General features: G+C 40.4%; 1 protein-coding gene across 1 annotated transcript in view; it reads right to left on the reverse strand.

Annotated features, from left to right (window-relative positions):
• LOC311065178 (alsin-like) overlaps window positions 1-18,287 on the reverse strand; it is a gene marked incomplete at its 3' end in the record, with an annotated part of 27,285 nt that extends 8,998 nt beyond the window's left edge. The window contains exons 1-9 of the mRNA XM_084085395.1: window positions 18,163-18,287; window positions 16,639-16,755; window positions 15,934-16,097; window positions 11,953-12,189; window positions 9,649-9,857; window positions 7,533-7,565; window positions 7,080-7,295; window positions 2,671-2,786; window positions 1-96 (exon numbers count right to left, since the gene is read on the reverse strand). The exon at window positions 1-96 is cut by the window's left edge and continues 161 nt beyond it. Coding sequence (XP_083941521.1) covers window positions 1-96; window positions 2,671-2,786; window positions 7,080-7,295; window positions 7,533-7,565; window positions 9,649-9,857; window positions 11,953-12,189; window positions 15,934-16,097; window positions 16,639-16,715 — 1,148 coding nt within the window. The 5' untranslated portion in view covers window positions 16,716-16,755; window positions 18,163-18,287. The remainder of the gene's footprint in view (window positions 97-2,670; window positions 2,787-7,079; window positions 7,296-7,532; window positions 7,566-9,648; window positions 9,858-11,952; window positions 12,190-15,933; window positions 16,098-16,638; window positions 16,756-18,162) is intronic.
• Window positions 18,288-23,039: the final 4,752 nt, after the last annotated feature.

The following is a 23,039-nucleotide window of genomic DNA, read 5'->3' on the forward strand; positions in this document are numbered from 1 at the left end:
CGGGCCATAGGACTGCTCGTGTCCGCTTGTGCGTCAGGCCCAAGCTGGGCCGCCATTGGTGGATTTGGTTCTGTAGAGGAAGATGGTGTTGTGTTGCTATGGAGAGAGAAAGAGAGAGACAGACAGACAGACAGACAGACAGACAGACAGACAGACAGACAGACAGACAGACAGACAGACGAAGAGAGAGACAGAGAGAGAGAGAGAGAGGGAGAGATAGAGAGATAGAGAGATAGAGAGATAGAGATAGAGACAGACAGACAGACAGACAGACAGACAGACAGACGAAGAGAGAGACAGAGAGAGAGAGGGAGAGAGAGACAGAGACAGACAGACAGACAGACAGACAGACAGACAGACAGACAGACAGACAGACAGACAGACAGACAGACAGACAGACGAAGAGAGAGACAGAGAGAGAGAGGGAGAGAGAGACAGAGAGAGACAGAGACAGACAGACAGACAGACAGACAGACAGACAGACAGACAGACAGAGACGAAGAGAGAGAGCGAATATGAGAACATTTGATGATACATGAGAGAACTATTTCACACATGAATTACACAATTTAGTTCTCGTAACAATCATTATTATATTTTTTTTTACAGAACCAGTTTCAGTTAAAGTATAAACTATGTCGTAGATGGAACACTGTAATTCATGACATGACCAAAATAAGAAGGAGTGACATATAGGGTTGGGTACCGAAATACGGAACCGATAAAGAAATTGTCGGTACCGGGTACCCAAACAAAATATGTAATTTCGGTTCTGCATATCGGTTCCTAGATGCGCTAAAAGCCGTTCAAACAAAGGCGTTAGAAGTCCTACACAAACAGCACAATCTGAGCAAAAATCACAAATCCGGTAAAACACCTATGTATGGAGAAGTATAGATCAGTAGCGTCTCTCCGTATGGAAGAGTAGAGCTGCTGCTTCTCTACGGGCGCACTCAGCCCAGCCTCATTCCTCCCCGCATCGCCGCCCCTACCCTCACTCACTCACCACCACCATCTGAACTGAAGTAGTAAGGAAAGGAATAACCTGCCCTGCAAACTTTGTAACCAAGATTTGCTGTTGTCAACTTGAAAACTAGAATCCACATGTCAGAGGGTGTAACGTTAGTTGGAAAACCAGCGCTAGTTAAGAACTCGCGCAGGGCTAAATAATTCACACCAGCTGTGAACGCTTCTGTGTGTGTGTGTGTGTGTGTGTGTGTGTGTGTGTGTGTGTGTGTGTGTGTGTGTGTGTGTGTGTCTTTCAAAAATGAAACTGAAAGTGACTTCTTCAAAAGGAAGGAATGGCAGACCTAATATTATTAATGCATTTTGGCTGTGTGTGCAATAATGCAAATGCAGACATTATAATGCCTTTTGCTAGGCTATTCAATATTTGTTTTAATTTCTTGAATATGGCAGGGTAATGTTTTGAGGCATATTGTATTTTATTACTATACAATAGTAAATCAATAATTCTACACAATTAATAAATGTTTTAAATAACTGATCTCAATATGGACCCATTATAGTTATGATAAGTTTTGCCATAATCATGTAGCTCTACAACAGAGGCACAGCCATGGCAGCAATGGTACAAAAAACTTTTTAAAAAATGTATATATATATTTTTTTAATTAATAATTTCCGGCTATTCGGTTTTCAGCCAAGTGTTTCCTGTATTCGGTATTTGTTTCGGCCAAGAATTTTCCATTCGGTGCATCTCTATTAAATAAACATTTGACCTCTTATTTTTTTACCATTTTGGAACCAAAATATGGAACCGATAGGAACCGGAACCGGAACCGGACTCGTAAAAATCCTAACGATACCCATCCCTACAATAGAGACTGTAATGTACAGTAATATCACTTGTATTATGTTAAATTCTGATCAAAATAACAATAATTATGTGCATGTCAAGTTAATAGTTGCTGTCGAGTGGAAACCTCATATGTTCAAAACTGTTACGTTTAAGGATTCAAATTAAAAAATAGCCAATCTATGAGCTCAAAACCTGCCTGTCACGATGCTACAGGTTTTGAGCTCGTAGATTGGCTATTTTGGCTACTTTCGTGTGACAATGTAGTACAGGGGTGGGCAACTTTGATGATGGAGAGGGCCACTATATTTCCACACTCACTCCAGAGGGCCACATTGCATATACTGTCGGGCCATTCTATGTCATACAAAAGTAGAAAAAATAGCCGATCTACAAGCTCAAAACACGTCGCAGTGCGGCGCGTTTTGAGCTATTTTTTAATTGGAATCCTGAAAAGTAACATTTTTATTTCATTTCAAATGCATTTAGTTATACTTATGTTAACCATATGAACGTGAATGTATATTAAATACAAATACATTGGACATAAAAAAGACAATAGAATTGTAATACTAGTCATTAAGCTACTAATTAAATTAAAGAGGGTTATGTTTGCAATTGTAACAGCTGAAATCATTAATGTATCAGTATTCCCATATTAACCTGAGGGCCGCATTAAGTGAAGGTGGGGGCCACATGTGGCCCCCGGGCCGCCAGTTCCCCTATCTATGATGTAGTATATGAAAAAGTAGGGCATTTATTTGCGAAAAACAAAACAAAAAATATATGGAGATAAAGAGGTTTCTACAGCAACGGAATATTGTACTGTAACAATAATATAAATACAATACGTTGTGGTGTTGGCTCCATGGTTTGGGGTTTGGGTTCTGGAGGACACAGGGCTGGAGGTGGCAGATCTTCCCCGGGTCCAGAGCTTGGTTCTGGGGCTACTCTTCTGAGAGGAGCCCTGGGGAGCACCGACCATGGAGGAGTCAGGAAGAAAACAAATGAACTCAATAAGACAGGGAACATCTGTGTCATTTTATAAGATTTCTTGGGCTATTCAAAAATAGCGGATATACAAGCTCGTAGCGCAGCACCGAGTGCCGCACTACGAGCTTGTATATCTGCTATTTTCACGAAAAATCGTGAACATTTGTGCAAATCTTTGAATATACATTTATATATATATAAATTTATTTCTTTTAAGCAAACATTGTTAACTCCAATATTTGCTTCTGGGGGTCCCTGGAACAAAATATTTTGGCGGCCAAATACATTTTGGACATTTTGGGTGGTCCTTTACATGAAAAGAGTTTGAGAACCACTGATATTATACCATCATTTTCAACATTGAACTATGTCTTTAATACACCTTAGAGCTGTTGTGTGGAAATAAGAAAAACGTCCCCCCCCCCTTCTATGTTGCCTTGAACTGGATAATTGATGCGGGATGTAATTTACGCTCTGAATCTGAGCGGACACGCCTCTTACCGGTCTGGAGCTGTGCAACTCGTCTAAAAAGTCCGACGAGAGGCAAACAGCAGTACACAACAATGGCGGCCGAAATTTCTCAAGGGGAAATTGCTTCCCGTCGATCCTATTTAGATGCAACACCCACTGCATGTGGATCCCGCCCCCTTTTCTTCATTGGCTGTTGATTTGAATCACAACGCAGTGGCCGCGCCCCCGCTGTCCAAACTCCGAGGCAATGCCTCCCAGACTATGTGATCAGTGACATACGCAGGGTGTTGTTGAAAATGAGTGGTATTCCCCTTTAAGTCCCACCTTTATACCTTGGCTTTTGATCCTGTTTGAGAGTTTCTGTGGTCTATGTTTTGTTTCACTGTCTGCTGACGCGGCTGCGTCTTGTATTTTTCAGTGATGTGTCTCCTTCTGTTGTTTATTTTGCTTCTTTTTGCTGTATGTTTTGCTGTTGTTTCTGTGTTTTTGGCTTTCCCAGCAGTGTTTTTGGTTTTTGATTTTCTGTACAGCACTTTGGTAACCCTGAAAAAGTTGTAAAATGTGCTATAAATAAAGTGGATTGGATTATAGCAACATAAGTTTAAAAAATAAACTGTAAGTGATTTAGAAGACATTTTGTAGAACCCCCAGTAGCTAAGATTTGAATAAAAAAATGTTGCTTTAAAATATATAATATATATTCAAAGATTTGCAAAAGAAAACACGATTTTTCAAAAACAGCAGATCTCGAAGCTCATAGCACGGCACTCGTGCCGCGCTATGAGCTTGTACATCTGCTATTTTTGAATAGCCCAAAGAAATGTAAAATGACACAGATACGTTCCCGGATTGAATGGGTTACCATAGCATGCATGTCATAATAGGATGAAGAATCCGTGAACATTTTCGAGAAAACAGCTGATCAACACACTTTGTGTGGCGGTGAGCTTGTGGATCTGTTATTTTTGAAAATCTATGATTTTATTGAAATCAAATTTCTGTTGATTACATTAATTAGTTTGATTGACTGTTGCACCCATAATGTAAACACTAAACCCTATTTAAATGAAAATGAACCAAGTGATGTAATATAATCAAGTCAATACATTGCAGTGCTGCAGAATTTCCCTTCTACTACCTACTGTACATCATCTGAGTCACTATAGTGTAAGTCAGCGGTAACCAACCTTTTCAAGCCCATATGCACTTTTTATCCCAATGTGTAAGCAGAGATCTACCACTACAATATGTTAAAATAACAATACCAGGAGTAAAATATCATATTTACATTGCTGACTTGCTCAATGTGCATACATCCACACAAATAAGAATAAACATGGTTAGCTGTGTAATCAAAGCCACAATATTTAGAACATAATGTATAAATATTCCAAAATATTAGGCAAAATGGAAATAAAGGTAAAAAAAAATGTGGTGTGTGTGTGTGCGTGCGTGCGTGCGTGCGTGCGTGCGTGCGTGCGTGCGTGCGTGCGTGCGTGCATGCGTGTGTAATAAAATGCTATTGCACATATCTTCTCTTCGGTGCAGAATATTGAGTTTCACAGTTCAATGCCGATATTCACAATTACCGATATTCTGTCCAATGAATGTATCGATCTTCTGTTTTTATTGACAAAAAGCAAACACATAACCACATATTTGTGCATATCTGTCAAAATGATACTTGTGACAGCTACAATGACAGATACAATACTGTCAGGCCACCTTTAATGAGACTGCTGTCACTGCACATGATCTACAAGCCTTTTGAAATCTGGATGATAGTTAGTGACTGGCAGTCTGAGGCAGTCATTAAGATGTGAATCAGGAGGACAGGTTTTATACTTGGATTTTATTGTTTTAATTTTTGAAAAGGCCAATTCACACATAAGCTACATCCACGCGTGTAGCTTAAATGCACAACACCTTCAATTCAATGTCACATTGAATTTCAACAATCTCTAACATATTACTGTGTCAACCCACTGTATTTGAACAGCTGTTCTATGTCAATAGTACTGAGGAAAGGCTTTGATACAAAACTAACTGCTTGACTCATGTCATGTACCTCCACAAATCTACAGTCAAATGTCAGTTTGTTCATTTGGGCACAAAAATGTTTTGTCTGTGATGTTTTGTGACACCTTTTTCTTTCTTTGTTTTAAAATTTGGGAAGTGTGTCAGCCTTGGATGTCACAACTGAGAGCTCCACCAACTGACCTTCACTTAGCATGCCTAGACAGCAGTAATCATGGGACTATTTGCCTCGGCCTTTCCCTTGCAATTCTCATTAACTCCCTGAGTGCCATTGGCGTGTTTCACATGTTTTACCGCAATGGCGCTGGATGCCAATGATGTGTTGGCGTCATTGGCATTTTGGAAAAAAAACGTGCAGAACCCAAGATATCATCATTTGAAGATTTTCTGCTCCATTCACTTCTTGTTTAACTTATTACTGAAAAAGGCTGTATCTCGGCTTTTTTTTTTAATATGTATTTTTGGCTGGCACAGTTCGCAATTTTTTTTTTTTTCATTGGCACTGAATGAGTTAAGACCTGAGGCGATTCTTTAAAAAATCTAAATCCTAACAGTTTTTTGAAAAAAAACAAAAACAAAAATGTTTTCAAGATTTTTCAAAAATAGCCAAAGAAATCTAAAGTGACACAGATGCGTTCCAGGTCTTAATGGGTTAAGATCACTGAGTTTTGCTGTCAGATCTGTAAGCTCCATTTCAAGCCTGTGACATCACTCATCTATGACATATCTATGACATATGACTCCATATTTGGGCATGGTTTCAGCCCAGCTCGGCCATTGACTTCCATTATATCATTTAAGTAAAGGGATATTTCACTTTCAAATTAAAAAAAACATTCAAAATATATGTAAAAATGTTTTAAAAGTTATGGAAAAATCACGGCCCCCTCACGCATTAGAAGGACATTCTAATGTGTGAGGGGGCTGTGATTTTTCAATGTTTTTTTGTATGTTTATTTTATTTGAAAGTGAAATATCCCTTTAACTCTTTAACTGCCAGAGTGTATACATTAAAAAACTCATCCACTGCCAGCGATTTTTACATTTTCTTACCTTTTCAAGTAGTCACAGAATATTTATCTCCAGTATAACCCTATAAACCAGGGGTGGGCAACTTTGATGATGGAGAGGGCCACTATATTTCCACACTCACTCCAGAAGGCCACATTGCATAATACTGTCCATTCTATGTCACACAAAAGTAAAAGAAATAGCCGATCTATAAGCTCAAAACGCGTCGCAGTGCGACGTGTTTTGAGCTTGTAGATCTGCTATTTTTTGCTATTTTTGAATTGGAATCCTGAAAAATCACATTTGTATTTAATTTTTAAATGCATTTAGTTATACTTACGTTCACTTTATGAACTTAAATACAATACATTGGACATAAAAAAGACAATCATTTTAATACTAGTCATTAAGCTACTAGTATAGACTGAAGTAATTAAAGTGGGTCATGTTTGCATGTTTGGAATTGTAACAGCTGAAATCCATAATATATCAGTATTCCGATAATAACCTGCGGGCCGCATTAAGTGAAGGGTCCGCCAGTTGCCCATGTATGCTATAAACGGTTCTCTCTCCTGATTGGATGAAATTGGCAACGCACCTGAAAATGTCTCTAGGGTTCAAGAGCTCAAAGGGCCAATATCGGGAAATGTGTGGTCTTTTTTGGGATGCTGTGACATCCCTTTTATTTGTGGTCTCTCCATTTCTGAAAATGTGTACTTTGTTAACTAGTTGTTGTCCAGCTACACACCTTCAGGGGCGTCGTCTCCACTAGCTCCACCCCCAACGGACAGTAGTGGCCGTCGTCAACCGCAACGAGCTCTTTCCTCCGGGCGGCCAATGGGGTGCTCCGTTGCTCAGAGGTGGCCAATGGGGCGCTCCGCTGCTCAGAGGCATTGTGGGTGTTGTGGTTCTGGGGAGGTAGGCTGCGAACCAGGGCCAGGCTGTGGAAATCCCCACAAGCCACCTGTGTGCATATATATACACATTGGATATGAAGTATTTACAAAGACGTAATAAACATTACATTTCATATTAGCACAAACACACAAGATTTGTTTGAACATAGCAGATCTACAAGCTCACAACGCTCACAAGTGGGATTGGCAATCGCTTTGAGTTTACAAATGGCCGGCAACAACTGATAAATAAATAATGATATACATAAATAAATGCATAATTAAATATATAATCAAATAAATACCTGAATGACATGTCTGCCTGCCAAGTGTTCCACCTGAAACATGAACACAAAAGTATACTGGTTGACAACTGAACCGGTTTTTATCACACTGTCAGAGCAGGTGTGTGGACTTCACGTCTGCTGTACAGTTACAATACCGCTGGTTCTCAATCTGTTTAAGTTCAAGGACCACCGTAACTCTGAGAGTGTACAAATGGAACCAAATGGACCCTGTAAGGGTCCATTTGGTTCCAATTGTACACTCTCAGAGTTGCAGACCTGTAAGGGTCCATTTGGTTCCATTTGTACACCCTCAGAGTTACAGACATGTAAGGGTCCATTTGGTTCCATGTGTACACTCTCAGAGTTACAGACCTGTAAGGGTCCATTTGGTTCCATTTGTACACTCTCAGAGTTACAGATATGTAAGGGTCCATTTGGTTCCAATTGGACACTCTCAGAGTTACAGACCTGTAAGGGTCCATTTGGTTCCATTTGTACACTCTCAAGAGTTACAGACCTGTAAGGGTTCATTTGGTTCCATTTGTACACTCTCAGAGTTACAGACCTGTAAGGGTCCATTTGGTCCATTTGTACACTATCAGAGCTCTCAGAGTCCACCCTAATGAGGTGGAGTCTGAAGAGGTGAGTCACATTAGTATTTAGTTTTAGTCATTGGGCCCTATTTTCGCCGGTGCCTTACTCATTATCCCTAAACTTCTTTGCCATTTTTTACTATTTTTAAAAACATTTTCAAATAATTCAAATAGCCAATCTACAAGTTCACAATGTGTCGATGTAGATCGATTTATATTTAGCTGCCTGCCGAAAATAGCCGATCTACAAGCTCACAACGTGTCGCAGCGCGACACGTTGTGAGCTTGTAGATCGGCTATTTTCAGAGCATGGCACCGACGCGTAGCCAAGCATAAAATGACTTGTCGTAGTTCTACTAGATCTCTTCTCAACTAGTCCCTCCTTAACATTTTAGTCTATATATATATATATATATATATATATTAGGGCTGGGACTCGATTAAAAAAATTAATCTAATTAATTAGAGGCTTTGTAATTAATTAATCTAAATTAATCGCATTTTAATCGCACATCAATATTTGACCTGAGATCAATGAAAAAAAATGTTTTCAAATGGATTTTGGTAAACGTCTTTAAGTACATGTACTCAAGAACTGTACTTAAGTACAATTTTGAGGTATTTGCACTTGACTCTCGAATACGCCTATTTCCAATTTTTTAATACTTTTACTTCTACTCCAGTAACTCCACTATATCTCAGAGGCAAATATTTTACTTATTTTAAAACTTTAGTTACAAGTTACTTTGTAGATTTCGATTAATATTATAAAACATACAGTAACCATGTGAAAATAGCAGATCTACAAGCACAAGGCATTGTGAGCTTGTAGATCTGCTATTTTCCACCATTGGAGGCTGGTAGAGTGTGTTGTTGTTAGTTGTTTTATAGTCGTTTAATTAATTATTTAAAAAAATCGCGCGCATGTGACCCGCACCGCATCGTGCAAGCCCCCCCCCCCCCCCCCCCCCCCCCAAACGGGACAAACGCGCGCGTGGGGGGCGGCATCCATTACAGATTCTGATTTGCCCAGCCAACATTATCAAGCAGGCTATGCGGCACGTCTTCATTCAGTGGCTGCTCTGTTGTTGTGAGAACCACGTCGTTCTCACTTCTCAGACAGCTTCTCAGGCGGACCGATAATACCAGCGCACCAACCTGGTGCGCTGGATAATAGGTCCGTGTGAAACTCGTCCAGTGAGAAACGTTCCGCGGTGAAAAAATAGGCGCGATTAAAATGCGTTAATTTTTTTAACGCGATAATTTTTTTGTAATTAATTGATCGAAATTAACGCGATAAAGTCCCGGCCCTAATATATATATATATATATATATATATATATATATATAAATATATACTTTACCACTGTGCCACCCGAGCGCCCTAGTCTATATATTTAGTCATAGTTTTAGTCATCATAGCTTAGTTTTTATTTAGTCTTCGTCAGTGAAAAAAGGTGGTCGACTGAACATTTTCCGTCACAGTTTTAGTGGATGGAATGAACACAATGGACTGCAACGGGGGAGGTTGTTCCACAGACCTTGCGTGGCTTCCAGACGGGGAAGGTTTTGGTGACCAGGCCCAGCTGGCACCCGGAGCCCCAGGACCACACCTCCTGCTGGGCAGACACGGCCAACGTGTGTTCCCTTCCACACGACACGTCCACGACCCTCACCCCTAGTGGTGGGACCATGTCACTGTCCACGATGCTGATCAGTGAGGCCTCAGCGACAAAGAGAGGACCTCTGACTGTCAGAGAGAGGAGAGGAGAGGAGAGGAGGTTAACCGTAGTGTTTGTAGAGCACGGGTCTTCAACCCTTTTTTTTCAGAAGGGGTGGGCTAGCGCAGCTTTGGAATCACCCACGGTGCCTCTTAAATGGAAGGGACAGATGGATCACCGTGCCAAAAAAACTCCCTTCTGTCCGATCCTATTCTATCTCCTTGATAAAAACCTCCAGATCTCCTTAACTTTTTACAGTGGTGAAAACGAGCCATTTTCGATGCGCGATCACTCCGCAATGGCGACTCGCGTGAGAGATGTTATTGTTCCAGGCGTTAGCCAGGACCATCCATCGTCGTACACGCATTCATTGTTTACATCTGGGTGCTCGTCGTCGATTCTACAGCTCTAAACAGCGCAGTGTAAACAGTGAGATCGCTGGCACTAGATGTACCCTGTTTTAATAAACCTCTGGCACCTATTGAGTTAACTCAGAGTTTTTTACATTAACCACTTGAATCCTAGCATCGATATTCTGGGGGGAACAGTTGCCGAAAATAGCCGACCTAGAAATTATGACCAAAAAAAAAATGATGTCAGTAATTTCTTTTCATATTGAAGTTATGTGTCATATGTGCCCTGTGCAACTTTTGAAGTGAAGCCTAATTAACCCTAAAAGGCTAAACAGAAAAGTGATTTGTATATGTGAAGAACACATTTAAAAGATCAGCTTGTATCAGTCACATGTGCGTTATTTGTTTCTACGCCGTGATCCAGCGCATCCGTAGGAGAACGAGGGAAGGGGAGCGCTTGTTTTCCTTACAAGCTCCGGCCGTGCGGGGCTTCTAAGCACCGCCCGCGCGCGATAATTGTATCCGTAATGACGGCAAGTGACTGAGGGGCTTCGGGAGAGACTTGTAACGAAAACGAGCGCCAGGGTCCCCACACATTTTTAGCAATGAATTTCCAAAACTTTTCCAGAATATTTAGCCCAATTTCCAGGCCTATATAACAATCATTCGGCGCAATAATGTGTCTCTTACTCCTATGTAGAATGCCCAAAGATAGGCAGTGTAGCAAAAATAAAGTTTGAGACATACATTAGGCTGCCGTCACACAGCCCGTGAAAAACTACTTATGTTACATATTTCGTGTAATATTATTCATGTTTATGAAAATGTTTTGTTTTAACAAAATCAATAGCCAAAAACAATGCATAGCCAAATATTTTTCCAGGACCCTTGATAAATTCCAGGACCTTTGATGATGTTTGATCAATTTCAAACCTTTTCCAGTACTGGATTTTTTTTTTTTTAATTTCAAAATATTTCCAGGAATTTCATGACCGTGGGGACCCTGGAGCGCTCCCTTCCGTCATAAACCAGGAAGTTGCTCTTCATGCTTTTGGCCGTCAGTCGCGGGAAGCGGGAACTACTTTCTTGTAGAAATTGTTCTTAGCGAATACAAAATAGTTATAAAACAATTTATTTGGGACGTTTCTATGATTTTCATGTTGCCAAATTTGTAGCCGCAATATGCCAGGCAGTGGTGTAAAGTAACTAAGTACATTTACTCAAGTACTGTACTTAAGTACAATGTTGAGGTATTTTTACTTTAGTGAAGTATTTCCAATTTGCAATACTTTTACTTGTACTCCATTACATCTCAGAGACAAATATTGTACTTTTACTCCACTACAATTATTTGAAAACTTGAGTTAATAGTTACTTTACAGTTCTAAATACATTACATTATATAACCACTTTAGCTCTATTTTATACCTAGGCTATTTGAAAATAGCCGATCTACAAGCTCACAAGTCACAACACGTCGCGATGCGACGCGTTGTGAGCTTGCAGATCTGCTATTTTCAAACATTTTCGTACTTTTACTTTTGGTACTTTACGTACATTTTGATACCAATACTTTTGTGCTTTTACTCAAGTAAATTTTTAATTCCGGACTTTCATTTGTAACAGAGCACTTCTACATTGCAGTATTGATACTTTTACTTAAGTAAAACATGAGAGCACTTTTTCCACCACTGCAGAAGTGGCTTATTGCTTAGTTATTTCAGCCATGGAAGAAAGGGAACAATGCGTGAAGAGTGGAAGTGAAACTAACCGGTGTGTTCCTGCGGTGGGACGCTGTCTCCTCTCCCCGTCAGACCACACTGTCCGGCCGCGTTCTCCCCCCACATGTACACCGCTCCCTGCTCGGTCAGCGCTGCACAGTGGAAGCCCCCCGCTGCCACGCGCACCACCGTCTGCCCGCACAGAGAGCTCTCCATCAGGGGAGAGGAGGACGAGACCACCAGACCCCTCCGCCATGTCAGCTCTCCAAACGTATACACCACACCACCTGTGGAGTAGAACAGTGGTTCTCAACCTTTTTCGTGTCATGGACACCCCCCAAATTGATATGTAGAAGGCCGTGGACCCCCCATCTGAAAAAATGTTTTCTGCCAGGGACCCCCAAAATAAAAAATTATTCAAATGTTCAAATTCAATAATAGCAGATGTACAGATTTGCTGTGCAGCACGAAGTGACGCGCTGTGAGCTTGTAGATCTGCTATTTTTGAATAGCCAACATATAAATGGATAAAGTGGTTAAAATGATTGTGATGCTACAGTATATTAAGTACTTTTGCTGGGGACCCCACTTTGATAACCACTGGAGTAGAATGTATGCACAGTGGTAGCGATTCAGGGGCTGGAGCCAGGCTAGGAAAATAACTAGTACATTTACTTTAAAAGTGATATTCCTTTGTTAAAATAAGTGTGTTAAATAACTATATATTGTGATAATAATCATTGCTATAGAGTGTTCAGTAAGGAGTCTACATGACCCTTCAGCTCTTTAATGAACAGAAAATGCATTTCCACAGGTTAATATCGGAACACTGATATATTATTGATTTCAGATGTTACAATTCCAACATGCAAACATGACCCGCTTTAATTACTTCAGTATATATTAGTAGCTTAATGACTAGTATAAAAATTCTATTGTCTCTTGTCCAATGTATTTGTATTTAAGTTCATAACGTTAACATAAGTATAACTAAATGCATTTGAAATTAGATAAAAATTTTATTTTTCAGGATTCCAATTGAAAAATAGCAGAAAAAAAAAAACTGGATTCCAATTAACTCATTCGGTGCCAGAGGTTTATTAAAACAGGGTACATCTAGTGCTGGCATTCCTAGCGTTTACGCTGCGCTGTTTAGAGCTGTAGAATCGACGACGAGCACCCGGATGTAAACAATAGATGCCGATGCGTGTACGACGGTGGATGGTCCAGGCTAACGCCTGGAACAATAACATCTCTCACGCGAGTCGCCATTGCGGAGTGATCGCGCATCGAAAATGGCTCCTTTTACTCCACTGTAAATGAACAGAAAATGCATTTTTAGGTCTTAAGGAGATCCGGAGATTTTTAACAAGGAGATAGAATGGGAGCGGACGGAAAGGAGGTTTTTTGGCACGGTGATCCATCTGTCTCTTCCATTTAAGAGGCACCGTGGGTGATTCCAAAGTTGCACTAGCAACTACCTTGAGGGGAAAAAAATGAAAAAATAGCCTTGCGGAGATTCCCGATTATGGCACTCGACGGGTGTCTTTGCAAAACCAGGAATCTCCGGTTTTGGCACACAACGAGTAAAAAAATAGCAAAAATAGCAGATCTACAAGCCCAAAACGTGTCACACTGCGACGTGTTTTGAGCTTGTAGATCTGCTATTTTTGCTACTTTTGTGTGACATAGAAGTCATCAAAGTTGCATCACCCCTGCTCTATAGTAATGATTACTTCAGAATGGGGCTTTAACATTTTTAACAAAAAACGTTTTGACCAAAAAATGTCTACCTTAAGTACTTACTTGCTCTATTATGTATGTGTGTGTATGTGTTTGCGTGAATAAAATGTCATTGTGTCCAATCTGTGTGGTAGAGTATGTAACTCATACCATTGAGGTGGTTGTGTTTGGTCTCCCTGCTCTTCTATTGAGACATTTAGATGCTGTGTCTAGGTTGGACACAACCTTGGACACAATCTTGTTTCTGGTTTGACATTAAGTCAAAATTAAATGTATCTCCTGAGCAAGCACGCTGGCTCTATTAGCTCAGTGGTAAAAATGTCTAGCCTGACTATCAGCCTGAAGCTGCGTGGAACTTCAGTCTGACATTGGCTGCAGTGTCCGCAATTACCAGGGGGAGGGGATTCAAATTTCCCTAAACCAATCACAAGAGATCCACGGATCCACCTACATCTGACGTCCTCGCACAGCTTGTTTTAGCAGATATTTGCTGATTGGCTTGTCGTTAGACCACTCCCAAACCAGACCAAGAGGAGCAGTCCACTCAGAGAGTGAGCGGGGTCTATGGTCTGGAACCAGGCTAAAAAATGTCAGCACTTGCGCACGAGACCTACATGTAGGTTCAAATCCGGGGTAGAACAGGAAAAGTTACATAGTGCAGCTTTAACCCATTAAGACCTGAGGCGGATTCTACAAAGGCCTTGTAAATCAGTAGTTCTCACACTATCAGGATTGTTCAAAAATAGCAGATGTACAACCTCACACCGCAGCACAAAGTGACGCGCTGTGAGTTTGTATATCTGCTATTTTTAGCGGCACTAGCCGCTCTATACCTTTAGGTATAGAGCGGATCCTGCTCTATACCTGACTTTGTCCGTGTTCACCGTCAACGTTCTGATTGGTCAGACCCGTCAACGTTCTGATTGGTCAGACCCGTCAACGTTCTGATTGGTCAGACCCGTCAACAAAGTGATTGGTCAAGCTTCACGTGACACATGGCTATAAACACATTATAAACACATATCGATGACATAATGTATCAAAGGCGCCGCTACCTTCACACAGGGTGTGATTTTTTTTTTTATAGACCACCGAAGTCTGACGTAATTCACGCATCCTTTGTTTGTCTACCTGGTTGGCAGTTTCCCACCCCCATTCTGAATCCCATAGATGTATTTAATATCGCGTCAAATAAGAACTGTGTTCCAAAAATAAACAAATGACCCCGGCGGTTTGACTCTTATGGATATATGAAGCATCAACTGACGGTGAGAAAACGATAATGTTACTTTCGCCGAATTAGTTACATTTTCTCCAGAAACAGACTGTTTCAAATATAAGTGACTGACTATCATAAACTATACAGAACCTCCTCCCTGACAATGGCGCCGAGACAGTTTGTTTATTTTTGGACCACAATTCTTATGAGACGATTCTATGATGACCCAATGTTATTCTCCATAGCGAAATTACTTTACGAACCTGGGGATGAGCGAGTGACGTCAGGACTTCGGTGGTCTATAGCCAACACAAAAATCTAAAATGACACAGATGCTTTCCCGGTTTGAATGGGTTAAAGGAGTAGTTCACTCACAAGTAAGACGCGCGAACGCTGGAAGCGGGGCGGAGGCTCCTTCCGCGTTCGCAAAAAAAATACTTCATATGAATTACACAGCCCATGAAGCCTTGAATTCATGGAGATGTTTTAGTTTTTGACGCATTCCTAAGCCAATAAATTGATGACCGGCTAAAATAAAATGTATCCGGTAGGAGACTCAAGGGAGACTCCATGAATCCAACGCTTCATGGGGTCAGGGATGCCAGACCTGCTTATTATAATTTCCCCGCAAGATTTTATTCGAAAATAGCCGATCTACAAGCTCACATCGCGACGCGTTGTGAGCTTGTAGATCTGCTATTTTCAAATAGCTGATGTATATGTTAAAGTGCTCATGTGGCCCCATCGTCACTTCTTTTGGGCTGGTTTTCCTAGACCTGGTTGCTTCTTTCTCTCACAGAATCTGGCAACGCTGCATGGGGTGTGTAATTGATAGAAAATAAGTCATTTTTTCAGGTGAACTACTCCTTTAAGTTGTCTTTCCCTAAAACACCCTGGACAACGCTCCACACGTCCTAGACTCTTCTCTCGCACACAAACGGACGCACGCACGCACGCACGCACGCACGCACACACACACACACACACACACACACACACACACACACACACACACACACACACACACACACACACACACACACACACACACACACACACACACACACACCTTGTGTCAGTATGAGTCCGTGGTAGGCCCCCAGGGCAGCTTGGATGACAGGTCTGGACAGCAGCACTCTATCAATGAGGGGCCCATCACTGGAAGAACCTGACTGCCACAGGTACAGCACACCTCTCTCTGTAGAAGGGGGGCCCCGCTCCTCATCCACAGAGCTGTGTACACGTACACGCACATGCACACACACACACGCACACGCACACGCACACACACACACACACACACACACACACACACACACACACACACACACAATTGTTATTCACAATTGCTCAGTAAGAGATAATTATAAATGTATACAATAATAAGTTCTCTTGTCTAGCGTCTAGTGCAGTCGTTCTCAAAGTGGGGTCCGGGACCCCCAGGGGTCCGTGTGGGGTTCCGGGGGGGGGGGGGGGGGGGGGGGTCCCACCAAAATGTGTTCATGCATCAGCTTTTTGAAAATAGCAGATCTACAAACACGCAATATGCGACGCGTTGTGAGCTTGTAGATCTTCTTTTTTCCTTATATATCTAAAAGTGTTGATTTTTTTTCTTTACATTTTAACAACACAAAATCTTGTATGGGGGGTTACCTGGCACAAAAGACTTTCCGATGGGGGTCTGTGGTCAAATACATTAATTTGGAGGTCCTAGACATGAAAAAAGTCACAAAGTCAGTGTACTGCACGCGTGCGTGTGTGTGTGTGTGCGTACTTTCTGTTCTCCATTAGTGCAGCTTCTTCATTCCAGTTCATAATGAAACCATTGTTGCACGCACACTGTGGAGTCATCCATTCACACGCCTCACGTGTCGGAAGAGCCACAGCAACTCTGGAGATTATAGAATAAAAATAAAATGTATTCATGAAGCACGTTGAAAAACAACTCTCCTTGGCCAACAGAACAATATATAAACGAGACATGCAGTTCAACTCAAAGGCACAAATAGACAGTCGGTAATAAAACTAAAGCATTATTAAAAACAAAACAATTCAACGAATATCAGGGGGATTTAAATGATTGTGAATAAAAGACTCTTGAGTCTGGAATCTGGATTTAAAAGGAGGTGTCTAGGGTCTTCAACTTTTTTAATATTAAAGTGATGAACGCATTAATACATTACTAATGACAATATTAAAGTCATGAACACATTAATACATTACTAATGACAATATTAAAGTGATGAATGCGTTACTAATGACCATATTAAAGTCATGAACACATTAATGCATTACTAATGACAATATTTAAGTGATGAACGCATTAATGCATTACTAATTACAATATTTAAGTGATGAACACATAATGCATTACTAATGACAATATTAAAGCAATGAACACATGAATACATTTCTAATTACATTAAAGTGATGAACACATTAATACATTACTAATTACATTAAAGTGATGAACACATTAATGCATTACTAATTGATGATTATAAAATTGACCATTCTGCATAATGAGCCCTTTAAACCTAAACAATAGTTTCTTAACATATAGCAGACAGACAGACAGACAGACATAATTAAATGTACTGTATGTAATTACAGAAAGTAATTACATACATGTGTCTCAAGTACTGTACTTAAGTTATGTCTTATGTTACTTATACTTTCCTTGGGTATGTTTACACTTCATGATACTTTAAATACTTCTACTCTGCTACATCTCAGAGCTTTCTGATTGACTACTTTTGAAAATGTTGCATAGATAGAAAACAATAAATAAATGAGTCATTCATAATGAGTATGATTATTGTTTTACATTATATTGATATGCTAATACTACTTTTACTCAAATAAAATTATGAATGCAGGACTGTTACTTTTTACAGAGCACTATATTGTAAAATTGCTACACTTACTAAATAAAAAATAAATCTCAAAACTTCTTCCACCAAGTATAATATTTTGCTGACAATACTTTATCAGCTACTTTTACTCGAGTTAAATTACGAAAGCAGTACTTTTACTCGTATTCAGAGTTCTACAAAGAACAGATCTGCAAGCTGTCAACGAGTCTCGGTGTGAGGCGCTGTCAATTGTAGATCGGCTCTTTTCTCGGCTTCGGCAGCACTTAATTAAGCAATTTACAGTAAGTTAATCCGTCTCCAGCTATTCCTGGATCGATCGATCGTGCGCCCGAAAATAGCAGATCTACAAGCTCACGACGCGCTGCGGACGCCATGCATCGTGAGCTTGTAGATCTGCTATTTGTCCTCTCTCCAAAACTTACCGAGGTTTGAAGATCAGAAAGTCCTCCTTTGGGCTTTAAAACGACATCAATGTCATCATAATGAACGTATCCATGAGACTTAAAGCTGTGAGTGACACGGGGTTGGTAGATGATGTAGACAAAAAATAACGTGAGGGTTTGAAGATCTGACGTTAGTTGACTGCATGGGTTGTGTTGTTGTGGGAAGTGAAGTATCTCTGGCTGGGGGGGGGGGGGGTGACGGCAGCCGCCGAGGGTCAAAAAATCACGGCAGTGACTTAGCCCTCAAACCGGGAACCACTTGTTCCTGGTTTTGAGAATGTTTTACATTTACAAGCAGTACATCTAACTTGAATGTTCAAATGTCAAATATGAAGCACTGACTCCACGGCCAAGGATGTGCCAAGTTAAAGCGCCTTGGTGTAAGTACCTGTATCTTCCGTATTGTTCAATAAAAAGCATTTTTAATCCGATTGGTGTTCATTTTCTCCGCTTTCAACCGCGCGCTCCTATCGGTTAAAAGGTGTATTGCACTCTGATACAGTATACAAAAAAAAAAAATGGCCGCCAATCGGATTAAAATGCTTTGTATTGTTCAATGCGGAAGATACGGGTACTTAAACCTGGGCGCTTTAACTTGTAACAGCCGTGGCCGTGGGGACAGCACGTTATATTTGAAATTTGAACGTTAATGTAGATGTACTGGTTGTAAATGTAAAACATTCTTACTCCAGGAACAAGTGGTTCCATGACGCTTGTGACAGACGAACTATGGCTAGGCGGTGACTCAACCTGTAAAAAGTACTCAAATGTTTTACTTAAGTAAAAGTATCAATACTGCAACGTAGACATACTCTGTTACAAGTAAAAGTCCGGAATGCAACATTTACTTGAGTAAAAGTACAAAAGTATTGGTATTGTAATGTATTCTACATTGCAGTATTGATACTTTTACTTAAGTATAACATTTTAGTACTTTTTCCACCACTGGTAAATACTCAACTAAGTAAAGTAAAAGTACCTCAAAACTGTACTTAGTTATTCCACCAATGCCCAAGTGGCCTGCATATGAACCATTGATTGATTGATAGAATACTTTATTTAGAAGGTTGCAGAGAAAAAGCACATGGCAGGGATGTAGCAACAAATTCTGGGCCCTGGGGGAAAGGAATCTCTGTGGGCCCACTAGTGGTGTAAAAAAAACTCTTCACTTCACTTCACTCTTAATACAATAGAATAGTCTATATTCACAGCAGCCATATTATGAAGACATTCACAGGTGTTACCAATGATACTAATGAAGGCTCTGTTCAATTCTGGTCAAACAGAGTCAGGGTGCTGATATTGTGCATGTTGGCTCACTGGAAACACTCTGTTACACCAGTGGGTCTACAGTTGGGGTCCAGGGACCCTCATGGGCTTCCAAATGGCCCCTTACAGGTGTGTAACTTTGAGAGTGTACAAATGGAACCAAATGGACCCATAAGGGTCCAGTTGGTTCCATTTGTTGGTTCCATTTGTACACTCTCAGAGTTATGGGGGGGTCGTGGAAACCACTGTGCTAGACTAAATGGTCACAATTGGTAAGACCTGTGAAGGGAGTGATACTATGGCTGCTGTGCATAGAGCCTATTGTAATAAACTCACTCAGATTTAGTCAAGTTGATATCAATGACATTGCATAGGCTATGTCATATGACATTTCTACCATGCATTGCTGACTGATCAGAACACAATAGAAAGAAAAATGTTCCAATTCCCAAACACTTCTTACATAATTATGGATATTTCCTGCTGCCACAATGTAGGCCTATTACTTGCAGGCAGCACACTATTTGTTTTAATTTTCTTCATTCACTTGTTTGTATTTTATACTGTTCTGTTTTAATGTTTGTTTTACCCTCTATTATTATTTATTATTATACAACATTTTTTTTTCACCCACTCTTTTACAACTGTAAACAAACATGTGATGTTACAATTTGACAAATTAATTTGTTGACTGCCTTCTTACAAAAAAAAGTATTGACAAGTAGGCCTACCAAAAGTAAAAGTAGGCTACTCATTGTGCAGAATGTCCCATTTCACAAGTTCAAAATGTATAAAAAATGGGATCCTCACGAGTCACATAGGCCTACTCAATTCATGGAGATAATGTATAATAAAGTAATAAGATAAACAGGACAAACAACACAATAACTTCACAAAATAGGCTATATGAATTCATTGACTCCACCCGTATTGGTATGATTCCTATAAATACATTTGCAATGATAATAAATGATAAATAATGACAAATAAATACACTTTATTTTCTGAATCTTAAAAAAAAACGTGTGCCTCCCCGTCGGGGAATTGAACCCTGGTCCCCCGCGAAGCGAGCACTGGGAAATGTTAAGCTTAACTCGCCCTTAACTTTTCCAATGCAAAGTCTATGGTAGTCTTAACTCACTATGGATGCAATACCGTGTTTGGCCACCGTTTTATCTCTATGGCAGGTCAGTGGCGCTGTTCCTCACTCTGCCAGCCAATCACAGGCTAGCTCAGTTTTGCAGGAGCAGCCATCTTGCTTTTAGTTCTTGTGCGGACAGTCACAGGACCCATAGAGTTAAGACTGGCAAATATGTTTGTATTTAACGATAGAACGCAAAAGTACACTACTAAACACGTGCATGACATAGTACGTTTAGTCAGAATGCTGTGTTGGCCATGTTTGATTAAGAAAATGGTCACGGAACGTACATTTTAAATGGGTTCCAATTGGCTTTTCAGTTTGCATATCCGGTCTTGAGCGGACACGGAAACAGCGTTGTGTATTGTGCATGTGCCGTACCGGATACAGTAGGCGGGGGGTCTAGACCGGACTGAACTGTAAATGGACCAATGCAAGTGGACGGCAGGCGATATCCGGTGCCCTCTCTATTATTTTTAACTCTATGAAATGGACGCGTCCCCTAAAATACTGCGAGAATGTTTTTTTTTCTTTCTTTTTTTTTTTTTTTTTTATCATAGAAGGGCACCAGTGCATTACTAAATAGGCTGTGACATAGTCTGTTTAGTCAGCATGCCGTTTTTGCGTTTTATTTGGGCCATCTTTATAATTAGTACTGTTATCATGTTAGCTCCGTCATATCATGACAGTCATGGCGCTACTTGTTCCTGTTTTTTAAGATTTCTACATTTACAACCCGTACATCTACATAAACGTTAACATTTCAAATATAAAGTGCTGAACCCATGGCCATAAATGTAACAAGTTAAAACGTCTGGGTCTAAGTACCTGTATCTTCTGTATTGTGCAATAAAAAGCATTTTAATCCGATCGGTGGCCATTTTTGTATAGAGTTATAATGTATCAGCGTGCAGTACACCTTCCAGCCGATAGGGTTGCGTTTTTGAAAGCATATGAAAAAATGGCCACCGATTGGATTAAAAGGCTTTTTATTGAAAAATACGGAAGATACGGATACTTAGACCAATGCGTTTTAACTTGTTACATCCATGGCCGTAGGGTCAGCACTTTATATTTGAACTTTGAACGATTATGTAGATGTACGGGTTGTAAATGTAAACATTTCAAAAACCAGGAACAAGTAGCGCCATGACGCTTGTGACAGACGAGCGTCATGTGAACCATGGTACAGCTGTTCAGAGTCGCACACTCCCAACCAGCCCCCCCCCCCCTCAGTATGGGTGAACGGACGGAACGGTCAGTCGGTCAGTGTGAGAGAACAGAGAAGATGATCCATGATTATTACTGCATTTGATTTCGTTCCTTACACACAACAAAGGTAAGTTGCTTGTTTTGGATGAATGAAAAGTTGACTGATGAATACATGTGCATGTTGTTGTCTTGTTATTTGGGGATGGATAAAATGCCCAACTTGTAACGTTTGACCCATTTAATCTCCGGTTGTTTGCAGTCATTTGTGCCATATTGTTGACTCTAAATTAAATTTAAATAAGCTGGTTAATTATTGTCGTTGGGTATTTGAACACAGATAATAATAATAATAATAATAATAATTAATAATAAACAATTAAATCATTGTAGGTTTGGCCAAAATCACACTTGATTTGCCCCACCTCTCCTTCCATGCACCCCTCCCCCCTTTACATGACATATCTCACAGCTGGATGAAACATATTTACACATGCATGCTTTTTTGAACACCTTTCAACCTATAGCATTTTGGGCGAAACAATTAAAAAATGTTCATACATAAAAATACATTTAAAGTTCCACAGGCCGAAACGTTGACAAACTCAATAAATACAAAGCAGAGCTTTTTTCGGCATTACCAGTGTGCAGGCTCTATTCCATTTCTATTAGACCACGACCCCATACATCTAAATTTAAATCTCTGGAATCACTTCTATATATTGCAATACCTGCATGCTAAAGCATACTGAAATCACATTGGCTGGCATTCACTACCATTATCGACAGGGATGCCCCTGCCGCCGCCACGCCCAGAGGCGGCCGTCTCGTGTCGCGGGCATAGAGGTATAATATAACTAGAGGACGGATTGCCCCGCCCCCAGCTATCATTTCAATGAATGTGCTCAGTGGCGTTTTGAAGCACCCGGAAGCCTGCCGGAAGTACAATTATTGAGTCGTTTTTGGACACCGTAGATTTATGAGCATGCGCAGTAGTGTCATTTTTGCGTTCTACGGCAGCCCGTGTGTTAAGGATTGAACGCGAGATATTTATGAAATTCACTGGAGATGCCTATGTATATGTAAATGCATATGTATTTATGTATAATATGTTTACATATTTATATCTATATATATAAATATATATCAGTATGTTTTGCTCGCGCATGTATTTCTCCCCGCCTGCAGTTCCAGCTTTGGCCACTGGGGTGGCGGCTTCAAGATTTCTCAGCGGCTC

The sequence above is a fragment of the Gymnoscopelus microlampas genome (genome assembly GCF_963454915.1).
Source record: "Gymnoscopelus microlampas genome assembly, chromosome: 17".
NCBI lineage: Eukaryota > Metazoa > Chordata > Actinopteri > Myctophiformes > Myctophidae > Gymnoscopelus > Gymnoscopelus microlampas.